The 13,115-nt window shown below is 45.5% G+C and overlaps 1 protein-coding gene across 2 annotated transcripts in view; it reads right to left on the bottom strand.

Moving 5' to 3' along the window:
* Positions 1-13,115, bottom strand: part of TEP1 (telomerase associated protein 1) — a 72,361-nt gene that overhangs the window by 47,060 nt on the left and 12,186 nt on the right. For both annotated transcript variants that reach the window (XM_033923801.1, XM_033923800.1), the window contains exons 8-21: positions 10,778-10,908; positions 10,091-10,248; positions 9,910-10,019; positions 9,407-9,497; positions 9,011-9,188; positions 6,354-6,573; positions 5,710-5,862; positions 4,835-4,924; positions 4,499-4,626; positions 3,201-3,269; positions 2,969-3,118; positions 773-949; positions 526-646; positions 204-325 (exon numbers count right to left, since the gene is read on the bottom strand). In XM_033923801.1, the coding sequence (XP_033779692.1) occupies positions 204-325; positions 526-646; positions 773-949; positions 2,969-3,118; positions 3,201-3,269; positions 4,499-4,626; positions 4,835-4,924; positions 5,710-5,862; positions 6,354-6,573; positions 9,011-9,188; positions 9,407-9,497; positions 9,910-10,019; positions 10,091-10,248; positions 10,778-10,908 (1,898 nt within the window). The remainder of the gene's footprint in view (positions 1-203; positions 326-525; positions 647-772; positions 950-2,968; positions 3,119-3,200; positions 3,270-4,498; positions 4,627-4,834; positions 4,925-5,709; positions 5,863-6,353; positions 6,574-9,010; positions 9,189-9,406; positions 9,498-9,909; positions 10,020-10,090; positions 10,249-10,777; positions 10,909-13,115) is intronic.

Here is a 13,115-nt window from a genome sequence, read left to right as displayed (position 1 = left end):
GAATTTGACCCTGAGGGAGTCACTGTACTGCCTCTGCTCGAGTTCTAATCCCCAGTTCTGTCAATGACTCTCAGGGTGTGACCCTGAAGGAATCACTGTACTGCCTCTGCCCGAGTTCTAATCTCCAGTTCTGTCATTGACTCTCAGGGTGTGACCCTGAAGGAATCACTGTACTGCCTCTGCCCGAGTTCTAATCCCCATACCTGAGGAATGCAGGGTCTCTGAGGTAGAAGAAGGCTCGGGGAGGATCAATATTGCTCTCCTGATTCTGGAACTGCATAATTTCCAGTTCAGTGACGGAGCGTCCTTTAGGATAAGATCTCACCTGCAGGAAAGGGAGTGAAAAGCAGAGAGAGATTTTCACCCACACTCACAGTAAGAATGAAACAAACACAATACAAAGCTGGAAAGATGTAGACAGAAAATCTCAGAGAAACACTGACACACAGAACAATATTGGGAAAGTGGAAAAGAGATTTAAGCCAGTGTCATCTGTTGTTCTCCCATAACCCCGACCTCACTCACCCATTCGTGCTCTGGCATATTTGGTATACTATATTCATCCGGGATATACCCATAACGCTCTCCTAGGATCCCCACAAACAGCTGGCAGTGAGATACCTCCGACAGGCAGAGAGACAGCTGTCTGTAACAGGAGAGTCAGAAGGGTGAACAAAGGAAGCGTGGGTCTCTCTTCTACCAAGAAAAAAGGCAGCGGTTTCTAACAGAGGTATACCGAGATGGTCACCGAGTGGCTGTCTTCAACGCTCACCTGTTCCCTCGCGTGTCCTCCTCGGTCACTCCCCAGCGCAGATCGATCTCCTCCAGGGACAGGAAGTGGTGGGCAGCCCGAGCTCTCAGAGCAGGGAAAACCCAGCGGATCAGGATATCTCGCTCTCCATGCATGTCTCGGAAGGTAGAGGAGATGAAGACGCGGACACTTCGCCACCTACGAGTGAGGTGCATATAAAAGAGAGGCCTTCTACTGGGAATCAGAGCACTCCCTGAGTGGGTGACTTTTGTGCCCCTAGGAAATGGCTCACTCCATTTCATGAATTAGTTCATTATATTTATCTTAAAAGTGCTTTAAGCAGGGAAAAGACAAAAACACACAGAGGGGCATAATCAAAACATACGTCTAAGACCAATTTGGATGTATGGTGCTAGACGGCCAAAGTCAGCAGTAGGAAAATGCCCATAAGTCTAGAATTTTTTTTTTTTCAAATCATCTATCTGGATGTCCAGGTCTTTGGGTCACCCAGACCGACAGGTCATCTATCTTTATATCACATTTTCAACCAAAATTTTGTCCCAAGTCCCAAACGCCCAGAACAAGACCTTTTGGACATGGGAGGGGCCACCCAGACATGGCAACAGAGCAGTGGGGCACCTTACAGGGCATTGCTATGAACTTCACAAAAAGGGTGCCACATCTCACCAGAACTCCCTTATAGGTTATGGAGAGCCCCCCAAAACCCACTATACCCACCTGTCTACAACCCCAATAGCCCTTATGGCTGCAGTTGGCATCTATATTGCAGTACAGTAGGGTTTTGGGGGGTGCACATGTTCCACCATAAATGTAATGGGGTTAGAGTGGCTTATGGGCCTGGCTCCTCCTTTCTATGGTTCACTAGCCCACCCCAACAGGCTATTTAAGTCACCTGTGTGCAGCTCTACTAGGCTTTCCTATACCAGGTGCTGAAGTTCTGGAGACAGGTATGTACTTTTTTATTCTGATCTTTATGGGGGTGTGAGGGGGTCAGTGAACACTGGGGGAGTGTCTGGGAGGTCTTTACTTTGTCTCTGCAGTGGTTATCTGGTCGCTTTGGATACATTTTTGGCACTTATACCTGTTTTTACATCGTCTAACTCACATCCAGGATGTCTAAGTCTAAGTCGGCCCACATCCCGCCCAAATACAGCCCTGACCACTCCTCCAGATACACCCCTTTCAGCTCTGGGTGTACAGCGGCATTCAGAGGCATAAAAAGTCCTGCTGCCCCATTCAGAAAGTTGGTTTGATTGGCACCTGGACATCCTGTCTATTAAGACATCAAAGTGTTGATTGAGGCGGGCTTTTAGACATTTTAAAGTTTTGATTATGAGCCCCATAGTTTTAAAAAAAACATTAAAACAGGCTATGTTACATTCCACCGGAATGTGCAGCCCGGATGGGGATTACTGCGTCGCATTCTTGCCCGAAATGCAATCAGGCTCACGCATCTTTGAGTCACATGTTTTGGGCCTGCCCCGCAATCCAACAGTTTTGGAGACATCTGGGCCTATATACCACATTGCCTTGGGGAAGGCGATGGCTTCCGCAACCGAGGGCGTTATTTGGATTTTATAATATAGCCTCGCCCAAACCCAGGGGAATGTCAACATTTATCTCCAGAGTCCTTTTCATGGGAAAAAAAGCCATCCTCACCCACTGGCTCTCCCGTGATCCCCCATCATATGCACAATGGAGATCCTTAATGATAGTGCACGCAACACTGGAGAGACGCATGGTGGGAGACTTGACTCTTGGCCCGGGTCGCAAATTTTGGCAGGTGTGGGAGCACTTCTGGCGGGACCTCACACCGCGTGCTCGCAGTAGACTTTTGAATCTTTAAGATTTTATTCCCACTCTCAGCTGTTGGACTGGCCATGGATTCTTGGGGAGGGGGGGATGGGAGGGGAACTGATTATATTGTTGAAAATGTTATTTCCTGAATGGTACTACTGTTTGTATTTGCTTCTTACTGCTGGAATAATAAAAATCATTTAAACATAAAACAGGCTATGTTCATTAGAAAAAAAACATAAAACTGTTATTACAAAATAAGAACCCTTGAGTGAGGACAAGATGGGGGATGTTGGGAGCATAAAAAATGAAAAAAGTAATTTGTGGATTTTTGGTCCTTTTGATGTTACAGTTGATGGAGCACTGAAGATGTAAAAACACTGCGTCGGCAGCACTCACCTGAGTTTTGGGATAAAGGCCCCAGGGTGCGAGAGGCTCTCCACGGTTTTGACTCTCCTCAGGGTTCCTTCATCCTTGGGGATCCGAAAAATCTCATCGATCTTCTCCACGTGCTGAAGAAGCCGGGCCCCTCCCCGCTCTGCGATGAACCTGGGAAAACGAAGGAAAGTCGCGTCACAGGCATCCCAATGACACATGATTACAATGTACAGGGGGACAGTTTCACACTCACTTCAGAACCTGCTCATTAAATCCACACAGTGTCACATCATTCCTGTGCTGGGAGGGCATCAGGTCATTCCTGCAGGAGAAAAGTCCAGTCAGTGAGACGGTAAAAAAGTATTTCCAGAGATGTACAGACAGGCAGAATGTTCCCGTGACACATCCTGTTCTAAGATGGCGGCGACTGTGTAGCGGCACCGAGCGTTCCCGTGACCCATCCTGTTCTAAGATGGTGGCGACTGCGTAGCAGCACCGAGCATTCCTGTGACCCATCCTGTTCTAAGATGGCGGCGACTGCGTAGCGGCACCGAGCGTTCCTGTGATCCATCCTGTTCTAAGATGGCGGCGTCTGCGTAGTGGCACCGAGTGTTCCTGTGACCCATCCTGTTATAAAATGGTGGCGACTGCGTAGCGGCACCGAGCGTTCCCGTGACTCATCCTGTTCTAAGATGGCGGCGACTGTGTAACGGCACCGAGCGTTCCCATGACTCATCCTGTTCTAAGATGGCGGCGACTGCATAGTGGCACCGAGCGTTCCCGTGACCCATCCTGTTCTAAAATGTCGGCGACTGCGTAGCGGCACCGAGCGTTCCTGTGACCCATCCTGTTCTAAGATGGCGGCGACTGCATAGTGGCACCGAGCGTTCCCGTGACCCATCCTGTTCTAAAATGTCGGCGACTGCGTAGCGGCACCGAGCGTTCCTGTGACCCATCCTGTTCTAAGATGGCGGCGACTGTGTAGCGGCACCGAGCGTTCCTGTGACCCAATCTGTTCTAAGATGGCGGCGACTGCATAGTGGCACCGAGCATTCCCGTGACCCATCCTGTTCTAAGATGGCGGCAACTGTGTACTGGCTCTGATCGTTCACGTGACCCATCCTGTTATATGATGGCGGTGACTGCATACCGGCTCTGAGTGTTTCTGTGATCCATAAGATGATGGCGTCTATCAGGGCTGGCTTAAAGGACTGTGGTGCCCTGAGCCAGCTCTTGCCAACACAATCTTATCTCTCTCCTTTCCCCAACCTGTGACCTGGTATCTCCCCTTTCTCTATTACGTCTCCCTCTCCTCCTGGATCAGGTTAAGCACAGGCTCAGGGAACCGACAATATAGTGCCAAAATCCTTCTAGAAGTCTGAAGGTTCACTGGACTGGGATTTTGGCGCCCCTTATCACTGGTGTCCTGGACCAGGGCCTCATCTAGTCCATAAGCTGAGCCTGCTCTGGCGACTATGTACTGGCATTGAGTGTTCCTATGGCACATCCTGCTATGAAATGGTAGGGACTGTGTAGGAGTGCTGAGCTTACAGGCTTGTTGCCTCAGGCAGGATATTGATGAAAAGTCCATTGGCATTGATACGATGCCGGTACAGGCGCAGAGCAGAGGTGAAGGAGGCATCAGCGGGGTGAAGACTCAGCATCAGGAAGGTATCTACCTGCAACAAGCCCGAGAAAGGAGCAGAGATGGAATAAGTGTGATGAATCAATCTTAGACCAACACAAGATCATCCTGGAACATGGCAATCCCAGGGGTAGCGAGGGTCAGACAGATGAGAACCAGATGAAACAGATTGCACAGCACTGGACATGAACAAGGAGGAGGTTCTGGGACCTCAGAAGGATCTCATGCCTCCCCCCCTATACCTGCTCCTTGTGGGTCACCAGCGACAGGATGTACTGGGTCAGCGGGTGGCATCGTCGTCCCTTTGTGCTGTTCCACTTCATGTCATCACGCTGAGAATAGAATGGAGAGAGACCTTTCAGACACTGCAGGAGTTTGACAGGCCAAATGTGTGTCTGTTTGTAAGACAGAGTAATAATATAACGCGCTGCCAGAGGTTGTGGTAAGAGCGGATAGCACAGCTGGTTTTAAGAAAGGTTTGAACAAGTTCCTGGAGGAAAAGTCCATAGTTTGTTATTGAGAAAGACATGGGGGAAGCCACTGCTTGACCTGAATTGGTAGCATGGAATGTTGCTACTCTGAGGTTCCGAAATCTTTCTATTCTTTGAGATTCTGCATGAAATCTTGATACTCTTTGGGGGGATCTAGAATGTTGCTACTCTTTGAGGTTCCGGAATCTTTCTATTCTTTGAGATTCTGCATGGAATCTTGATACTCTTTGGGGGGGGATCTAGAATGTTGCTACTCTTTGGGGTTCCGGAATCTTTCTATTCTTTGAGATTCTGCATGGAATCTTGATGGGGTTCTAGAATCTTTTGTTACTCTTTGGGATTCTGGAATGTTGTTACTCTTTGGGTTTTGGTCAGGTCGTGACCTGGATTGGCCACCGTGAGAACGAGCTACTGGACTTGATGGACCTTTGGTCTGACCCGGTAAAGCCATTCTTATGTTCTTATATAATGACTGGGTTAATCTGGGCACCATGCCCAAGGCATACACCGATACAGAAAGAGCTGTGTGTGTGTGTGAATCCAGCTGCAACAGCTCATATACAAGGGCAAGACCACACCGGGAGGTGGCCGAGACTGTGTGCGAGGCATGGCATTAGGGGGTCTACCTCAATTTGCTGCAGCAGCGTCCCCACACGCCCCAAGATGGACTCGGAGTCCACAGAGGCTTCCTCACAAGCACTGCCACTGTACAGAACAAGCCGGGCGTCCTCCGAGACCCCCTGCACCATTAGACTGAGGAGCAGCGCCAGCTCCAGAACCTGGAGACAAGAAACATACAGATATTTTATACCCCCACAGGCAGTAGCATAGTACGTGGCGGCGGTCCGCCCTGGGCGCCTTCTTGGCGAGGGCGCAGGCACCCATTCTCCTTGCTCCTTCCCCATCCCCCATCCCTGCTGCCGCGCAAGCGTTCTGCATCCCTTCCCCTGTACCTCTGTAACGTTCCTGGCACGAGCAGCAACCTCCAAGCTGCCATCTCACAAGCGTTGGCTCTTCCTCCGACGCCTAGGAAGTGACATCAGAGGAAGATTCGACACTGGCGCAACAGCAGCTTGGGAGTTGCTGCTTGCGCCAGGAACGTTACAGGGGTATGGGGGAAGGGAAGCGGCGTGGGCAGAGAAGGAACATGTGGAGGTGGGGGGGGGCCTCTCAACCTCGCTATGCCACTGCATACAAAACTTCACAATTACTCAAGTACCATAAAAGAGAACGCAGAAGAAAGAGGACAGAAATACAGCACTATACATACCGTGAGTTTGCTGTTCTGCCCAGAAGCTCCCTCTCCCAGGGCTCCAGGACAGCAAAAGTCCTTTGCCATCTGACTTGGCTGTTTCATCACAGCATCCACACAGCAAAAAATCAGAGTCCTCCCTGGAAGAGGTGGTATGTTGTGTCGGGCAGAGATGTGAATGGCCGCCTCCAGAGCCTGACGGTAACGGTTCAGCAACGTTGTATCAGTGCACAAGCTCCTGTCAGAAGATACAAGCAGAGAGTCACAGAGAGATGGGAAACAAGCGACCTTGTGGACTTCTATGGAGATGGGACACAAAAATTGTGTCGGCATTACAAGACGTACAAAAGATCCTACACCTATTTCCTACCTCAGCTATGGAACCGACTACCCACACAGATCAGGTCGCTAGACTCACTAATGACCTTCTGCAGAGCAGTAAAGACCTTCCTCTTCCGCCAATCGGGCCATTAAAAACTGCCTCCTCAATAGACTTCTCCTAGTACTCTTCGCTATGACCAGTCTGGTCTCTAGAATAAGCTCTGTGATTGTCTACTGTAACTTATTTGTTGTCATGACTAGTCTGTTTTCAAACGATTGTGAATGTCTACTTGTAACCTTTTCTGAACTTCTGGGAGAACGGGATAGAAATCGAAATAAATAAATAAAGACACATCTAGCAGGCTTCCAGAAGAACCGTCCTCCCTCACAGGATTTGCTTGGGACAGCCCACATCTCCCTTCTGCTCCAAGGACTCCTAGCCACAGCAGTGAGCAGCCAAGGGCTCAGGGCCAGCTCAGCCTATGGACCAGGTGAAGCCCTGGCCCAGGGCATCGGTGAGAAAGGGTGCCAAAATCCCAGTCCAGCATCTATCCCTCTAGAAGTTTGTAGGTAGATTGGACTGGGATTTAGGCAACCGTTATCATCGGTGCCCTAAGCCAGTGCCTCAACTGGTCCAGCAGTAAGGAAGGAAGGAGATAGCAGATCCCAGGTGAGGGATGGAAGGAAGGAGATACCAGATCCCAGGTGAGGAAAGGAAGGAAGGAGATCCCAGGTGAGGGACAGAAGGAAGGAGATCCCAGATCCCAGGTGAGGGATGGAAGGAAGGAGATCTCAGGTGAGGGATGGAAGGAAATACCAGATCCCAGGTGATGGACAGAAGGAAGGAAGGAAGAAAGGAGATCCCAGGTGAGGGATGGAAGGAAGGAAATACCAGATCACAGGTGAGGGACGGAAGGAAGAAGATCCCAGGTGAGGGATGGAAGGAAGGAAATACCAGATCACAGGAGAGGGAGGGGAAGATGGAAGGAATGAGATACCAGATTGTGGGGGTTGGGCGGCACCAATTCAAAAGTTGGTTCAGAGTGCCACAGTCCCTTGAGCCAGCCCTGCTCTCTGCTGACCCATACCAGAGGTAAGGTGGTGGGGGGGGGGGAAAGAAATAGAGAGAGGGCTTTCAGATACTGCTTTGTGGATACCCCAAAAATCACAAGTGCCCAAATGGTAGCACCAAAACAACAGTGCCCAAAGCTCACATACCTATATACCCAGAGGAAACTGGGCACCAACTCAGCAAAAAGCAGTCTCGGGAGTCAACATTCTATATAGCACAAGTTTCAAGTTTTTATTTTGGTATGATGAATCGCTTATTTAATTTACTAAGCGAATTGCAAATTTTAAAAAGTATAAGCATATACTCATTAATTATTAAATATAATAGGTTAAACTGACAGACTTACAAACTAATAGATACATAAGGAAAGAAGGGTAGAACTACAATTCAATTTTTTAGAGTATAGAAGAGAACATAAATGGAAAACACAATGGGGAGGGGAAAGTGAAAAGTGAGAAAAAGCTAAAATAAAACTTTGAGCATATTTAAAGATTACAGGAATCTTTAAAAAGAAAACTCTTTAAGTTACTTTTAAAGTGACTCAGATCGTTTTCTTTTCTTATATATTGAGGTAAGGTGTTCCATAGTTGCGGAGCCATTACTGAGTACAAATCCTGTCGTCGTGTTCCTATAACTTTCATTGAGGGAATTGCTAAAAGTTTTTGATTTGAGGACCTAAAGGAACGCGACGTATTATGAGGAATAAGCAATTTATTAATAAATTGAGGTTGGTAAGTAGACAGAGTTTTAAATACTAAAAGTAAGATTTTAAATAATGCGGTGATTAACTGGTAGCCAATGGGATTTGATCAGAAGGGGAGTAACATGGTCATATTTTTTGCCGTTATGAATCAGTTTAACGGCAGTATTTTGGATTATTTGAAGACGCCTTTTTTCTTTATGTGTAATATTTATTAATAAAGAATTACAATAATCGAGTTTAGCGATAATTAGAGAATGAATTAGTATGTTTAGTGATTTTGGCTCTAGAAACTTGGAAATTGAGCGGATCATTCGTAGCCTATAAAAGCAAGATTTAACGGTTAAGATTTAATAGTTCAGAGCAAATATACTGTACACAGTTGGAATAAGTTAAAAAAAAAATCAATAAAAACTCAAATTATTTAACAAAAAACAGCACCCAGTATGTATATAGCTCTCTTCAAGAGCCAATACATGGGCTTTTCTCAAAATTAATCTCCCTTCAGCCTCCATCACGCTATCACCTAAATCGTAACCTCTCCCAACACCCTCCACGATCTCCAGTCTTGGCCTCCCTCACCTCAGTTTCTTCTTAGCCCTCTGCACCATGCGGAACACGGCCGGCACCGACATGGCTGCTCTCCGCCATTTGCTGTTCCGTGGGTTATTCCTCAGCACCTGGAAGACACCGTCGCCTTTCCGAAAGTTCTTTGCAAATATCGTCTCCAAGATTTGCATGGTAGTGGGGAAGACGTTCTCTGGAAGGTATTTAAAAAGAAAAAAAAAAAAAAAAAGAGAGAGAGAAATTAGGTACCTGAGGAGAAAAAGGCTCTATACACAATGCTTCAAAGGAACAGAAAGAAAAGACAGGGCAGGTGAGAAGAACAGGAAAAGGGGCAAATGAGGGAGACAGAAAGTGGAAGGTGGGGAGGAATTAAACTAAAAGGCAGCCCCGCTGTTCATCCAATCTTCTCACCAACTCTCTTGGACTCTTCTTCCAGCTCCAAAATCACTTTATAGGCAGAGAGAAAGCGGAAGGGGAATTGTCTGCTTCGAATGACCGACTCCTACGGGACCAGAGAAGGCAGGGGGTGAGTGACTCTGCCACACTCCTCTCCTGGGAAGCACCTGACCCTCTCAGGATAGCTGTGCATCTCCCTTAAGAGACAGCTCTCCAACCATCATTATCTGTTTAAAATATCCATAGCCTGCAACTATTCACAGTTACAGGAACAGCACAAAATGATATACATAAGATAATCAAATAAGAACAAAAATAAAACAGTATAATCATGATAAAAAAATAAACATAAAACATCCTACAAAGGGAATATCTAGGTGTTTTCTAGGGTAGCAGCTCCCCCCCCCCCCCCCCCCCCCCCCTTCCTGGTACATCACTTTCTTCACATGTCCCTCCAGGAGATTTGGGCATCTCCCTTGGGAATATCCACAAGCCACCTCCTAATGCAGCATTCCCACCTTGTCCAATAATCTTGCCATGATCTTGCTGTGGTGCTGGGGGCTGATCCCTGCTTTGATCATATTCCGGAGATTTCTCAGCATTGCCATGAACGGAAGCTTACGGTGATCTGCAGAAAGAACAATCCCAGTCAGAAGAGTGCCCCATGTGCGCGTCTCGCGTGTTTCGTGCGTCTCATACCTATCAGCTCCTCCCAGACTTCTGGAACATTCCCTCGCAGGCTGAGTTCTCTCTCCCAGGTCTCGGGCTGTTTCAGCTTCATTCTTTTCCCAGAAAGATGAGAGTCCCACGGGCCCGGCAGGCCGCTGCGGGAGAAGGAGGCGAGGTCCGAAGGATACCTGACAGAGCAGGAGACACACACTTACAGGGTGATTTAAAGTTTGGCACTGGTACAGTGGTACAAGCCTGGGAGATATTTAAGCATTGTCGGCTTTTAGATAATTCCACTTTGTCATAGGTTTAATTGATTTAAAAAAAACAAACAAACAACCCTTTGAAAGAGCTTTTGGAAGATTTGCAGTTTAAATACCTACGTGGCATAAGTGTGCATAAATGTTCTTTCATTTGAAATGAGAGGGCATTGGATGAAGTTAAGAGGTGATAGGATTAGGAGTAATCTGTGGAAATACTCTTTTACAGAAAGGGTGGTAGATGCATAGACTAGTCTCCTGGTAGAAGTTGTGGAGACAAAGACTGTGTCTGAATTCAAGAAAACGTGGGACAGGCACGTGGGATCTCTTAGGGAGAGGAGGAGGAGTGGATGCTGCTGATGGGCAGACTGGATTGGCCATTTGTCCTTATCTGCCATCATGTTTCTACGAGCTGGAACGAGAACACAGGAAATGGGAGGAGCAATATCACAGGTACCTGCACCCCAGCAAGGCCATGACATAATTCACTGGCTCCGAGATGTGCAGACGCTGGATCAGCTTCTTCATGCTGAAAAGATCCGGCTTCGGCCTGCTCTTCTGCTTCTGCTGGGAGCTCGAGGACCCAGGCTGCTCATTCATGTAAGGGAGATACAAGACAGTGAGAGCGCTGAAGGCCCCCCTAGACTTCTTCCAGAGACTTCCCTCTCTCAGTCCCCGCCACACTTCCTCACAAGCAGGCATCAAGTGGCCAGGGCTCTTAGCTAGAGAATGACACGGTGACAGAATTCATCACCATTCCCATCCCCGTGGATAACAATGGGAAACCATCCTGTGTCATTCTTTAGTGTTTACCTCAAGCTCAGTCCTTCTACACCATTCATACTCTGATTCTTCCCTCTCTCCTTAAAAAAATGACATGGGGATGGTTTTCCGTGGATATCCGCAGGGACAGGAAGTAATGAATTCTTTTTTTAAAAAAATCTTTATTCATTTTATGTTTTCATCAAGTGTACAGAAAATAAGAACAAAAATTATAGAACACCACTTGAAATATCCCAAAAATCTCTAGAAATAAAGATTATCCCCCCCCCAAATAATATAATATTAAATTGTATAACCTAAAGAAATACACACTATCCTTTTTCTCAAATCTAATAATGAAATTCAAACCCACCCCCCCACCCCATATCCATACCTATCTTAAAAAGGGGAAAAATGACAATTAATCAGCACAATAAGTTATTAATGGCCCCCACACATCCTTAAACTTATTAAAATATCCTTTTTGGACTGCTAACGCTCTTTCCATTTTATATAAGTGGCACACTGAATTCCACCAAAAACAATAAGTTAATCTTGTCCAATCTTTCCAATTATAAGTTATTTGTTCTATGGCAACTCCTGTTAGAGTCAATAGAAGTTTGTTATTATTGGAAGATATTTGGCTCTTAGCTCCCATAGACATGCCAAATAAAACTGTGTCATAGGACAAGGCCACATGATTTTCTAACAAACAATTTACTTGGTCCCAAATTGACTGCCAGAAAGCCATAATAAATGGACAATAAAATAATAAGTGATCTAAAGTTCCAGCATCAAGATGACAATGCCAACATCTATTAGACTTAGAGCAATCTAATTTTTGTAAATGAACAGGGGTCCAGAATGCTCTATGCAACAAAAAAAAACATGTTTGCCTCATAGATGAAGACATTGTACACCTCATCCTCCAAACCCAAATACATGGCCATTGAGATGCATTAATCTGATGCTTAATCTCAATGCTCCAAATATCCCTGTCCATTTTTTGGTTTCTTATTCAAATATTCAGATAATAATTTGTACCACTGTGCGGCCTGGTGACCCAGAAAGTCTGCCTGAAAACATAAGAATTCTAAACTAAATTGATTATTAAGAATAGCCTGCTTTCCTTTTTTCTTTACTGCTCTCTCTTATCTTTATCTTATATATCCCTTACATACATTTTTAATAATTGGAGCCTTTGCTCCTATACAGTTAAACATAAATTTATATATTTTATATACAGAAAGCTTTATTTTGTTTCTATGTACTTTAAATGATTCTTGTATCCTTTAAAATACTTAATAAAAACTATTGAACTTAAAAAAAAAAGAATAGCCTGCTTCAATTGCAACCATTTATAACATTGTTTTTTATCAAAGCCAAATTTATGTTGCAACTGTAAAAAATCAAGCAATTTACCATTAGATATAACATCATCTAAGGTATGTATATCTGCTCCTTCTAGACAATCTTAAAACCGCCTATTTGAATCCTGGAGTTTAACCATAAAGTTTGATAAGTAGACTTTTCAATAGGAATAAGTGTTAATTTATCAACAAATCTCATAGTTTTCCAAGTGTCCATTAATATTCTATTATCCTTACGTATTCTAGGCATTTTGATACTAAAAAGAAGACCAAGCCTAATTGGAAACAGGAGCTGCCTTTCCAACCACAACCAATCTGGAAGCTGTTCCAAGAGCTCTGGGAGGACCCAATACATACCCTGGCGCATAATATAGGACTGATGATACCTATAAAAATTAGGAAAATTTACCCCACCCTCCTTAATTGATTTTTGCAAAGACACTAAAGCAATTCTTGGACTTTTACCCAGCCAAATAAATTTGATAAGAATACTGTTCAACTTTTTATAAAAAGACCCCTGAAAAAAAACTGGTATCATACCCATTTGGTAACAAACAACAGGCAAGATCATCATCTTAATAGCTTGGACTCTTCCCCACCAAGATAGATGTAGAGGATTCCATTGCTCACATAACTCTGTTATTTTTTTCAATAAAGACCTTT

The sequence above is a fragment of the Geotrypetes seraphini genome, chromosome 16 (genome assembly GCF_902459505.1).
Source record: "Geotrypetes seraphini chromosome 16, aGeoSer1.1, whole genome shotgun sequence".
In the NCBI taxonomy this organism is placed as follows: Eukaryota; Metazoa; Chordata; class Amphibia; order Gymnophiona; family Dermophiidae; genus Geotrypetes; species Geotrypetes seraphini.
Note: the sequence above shows the minus strand (reverse complement) of the source record. Positions and strands in the feature narration are given on the sequence as shown.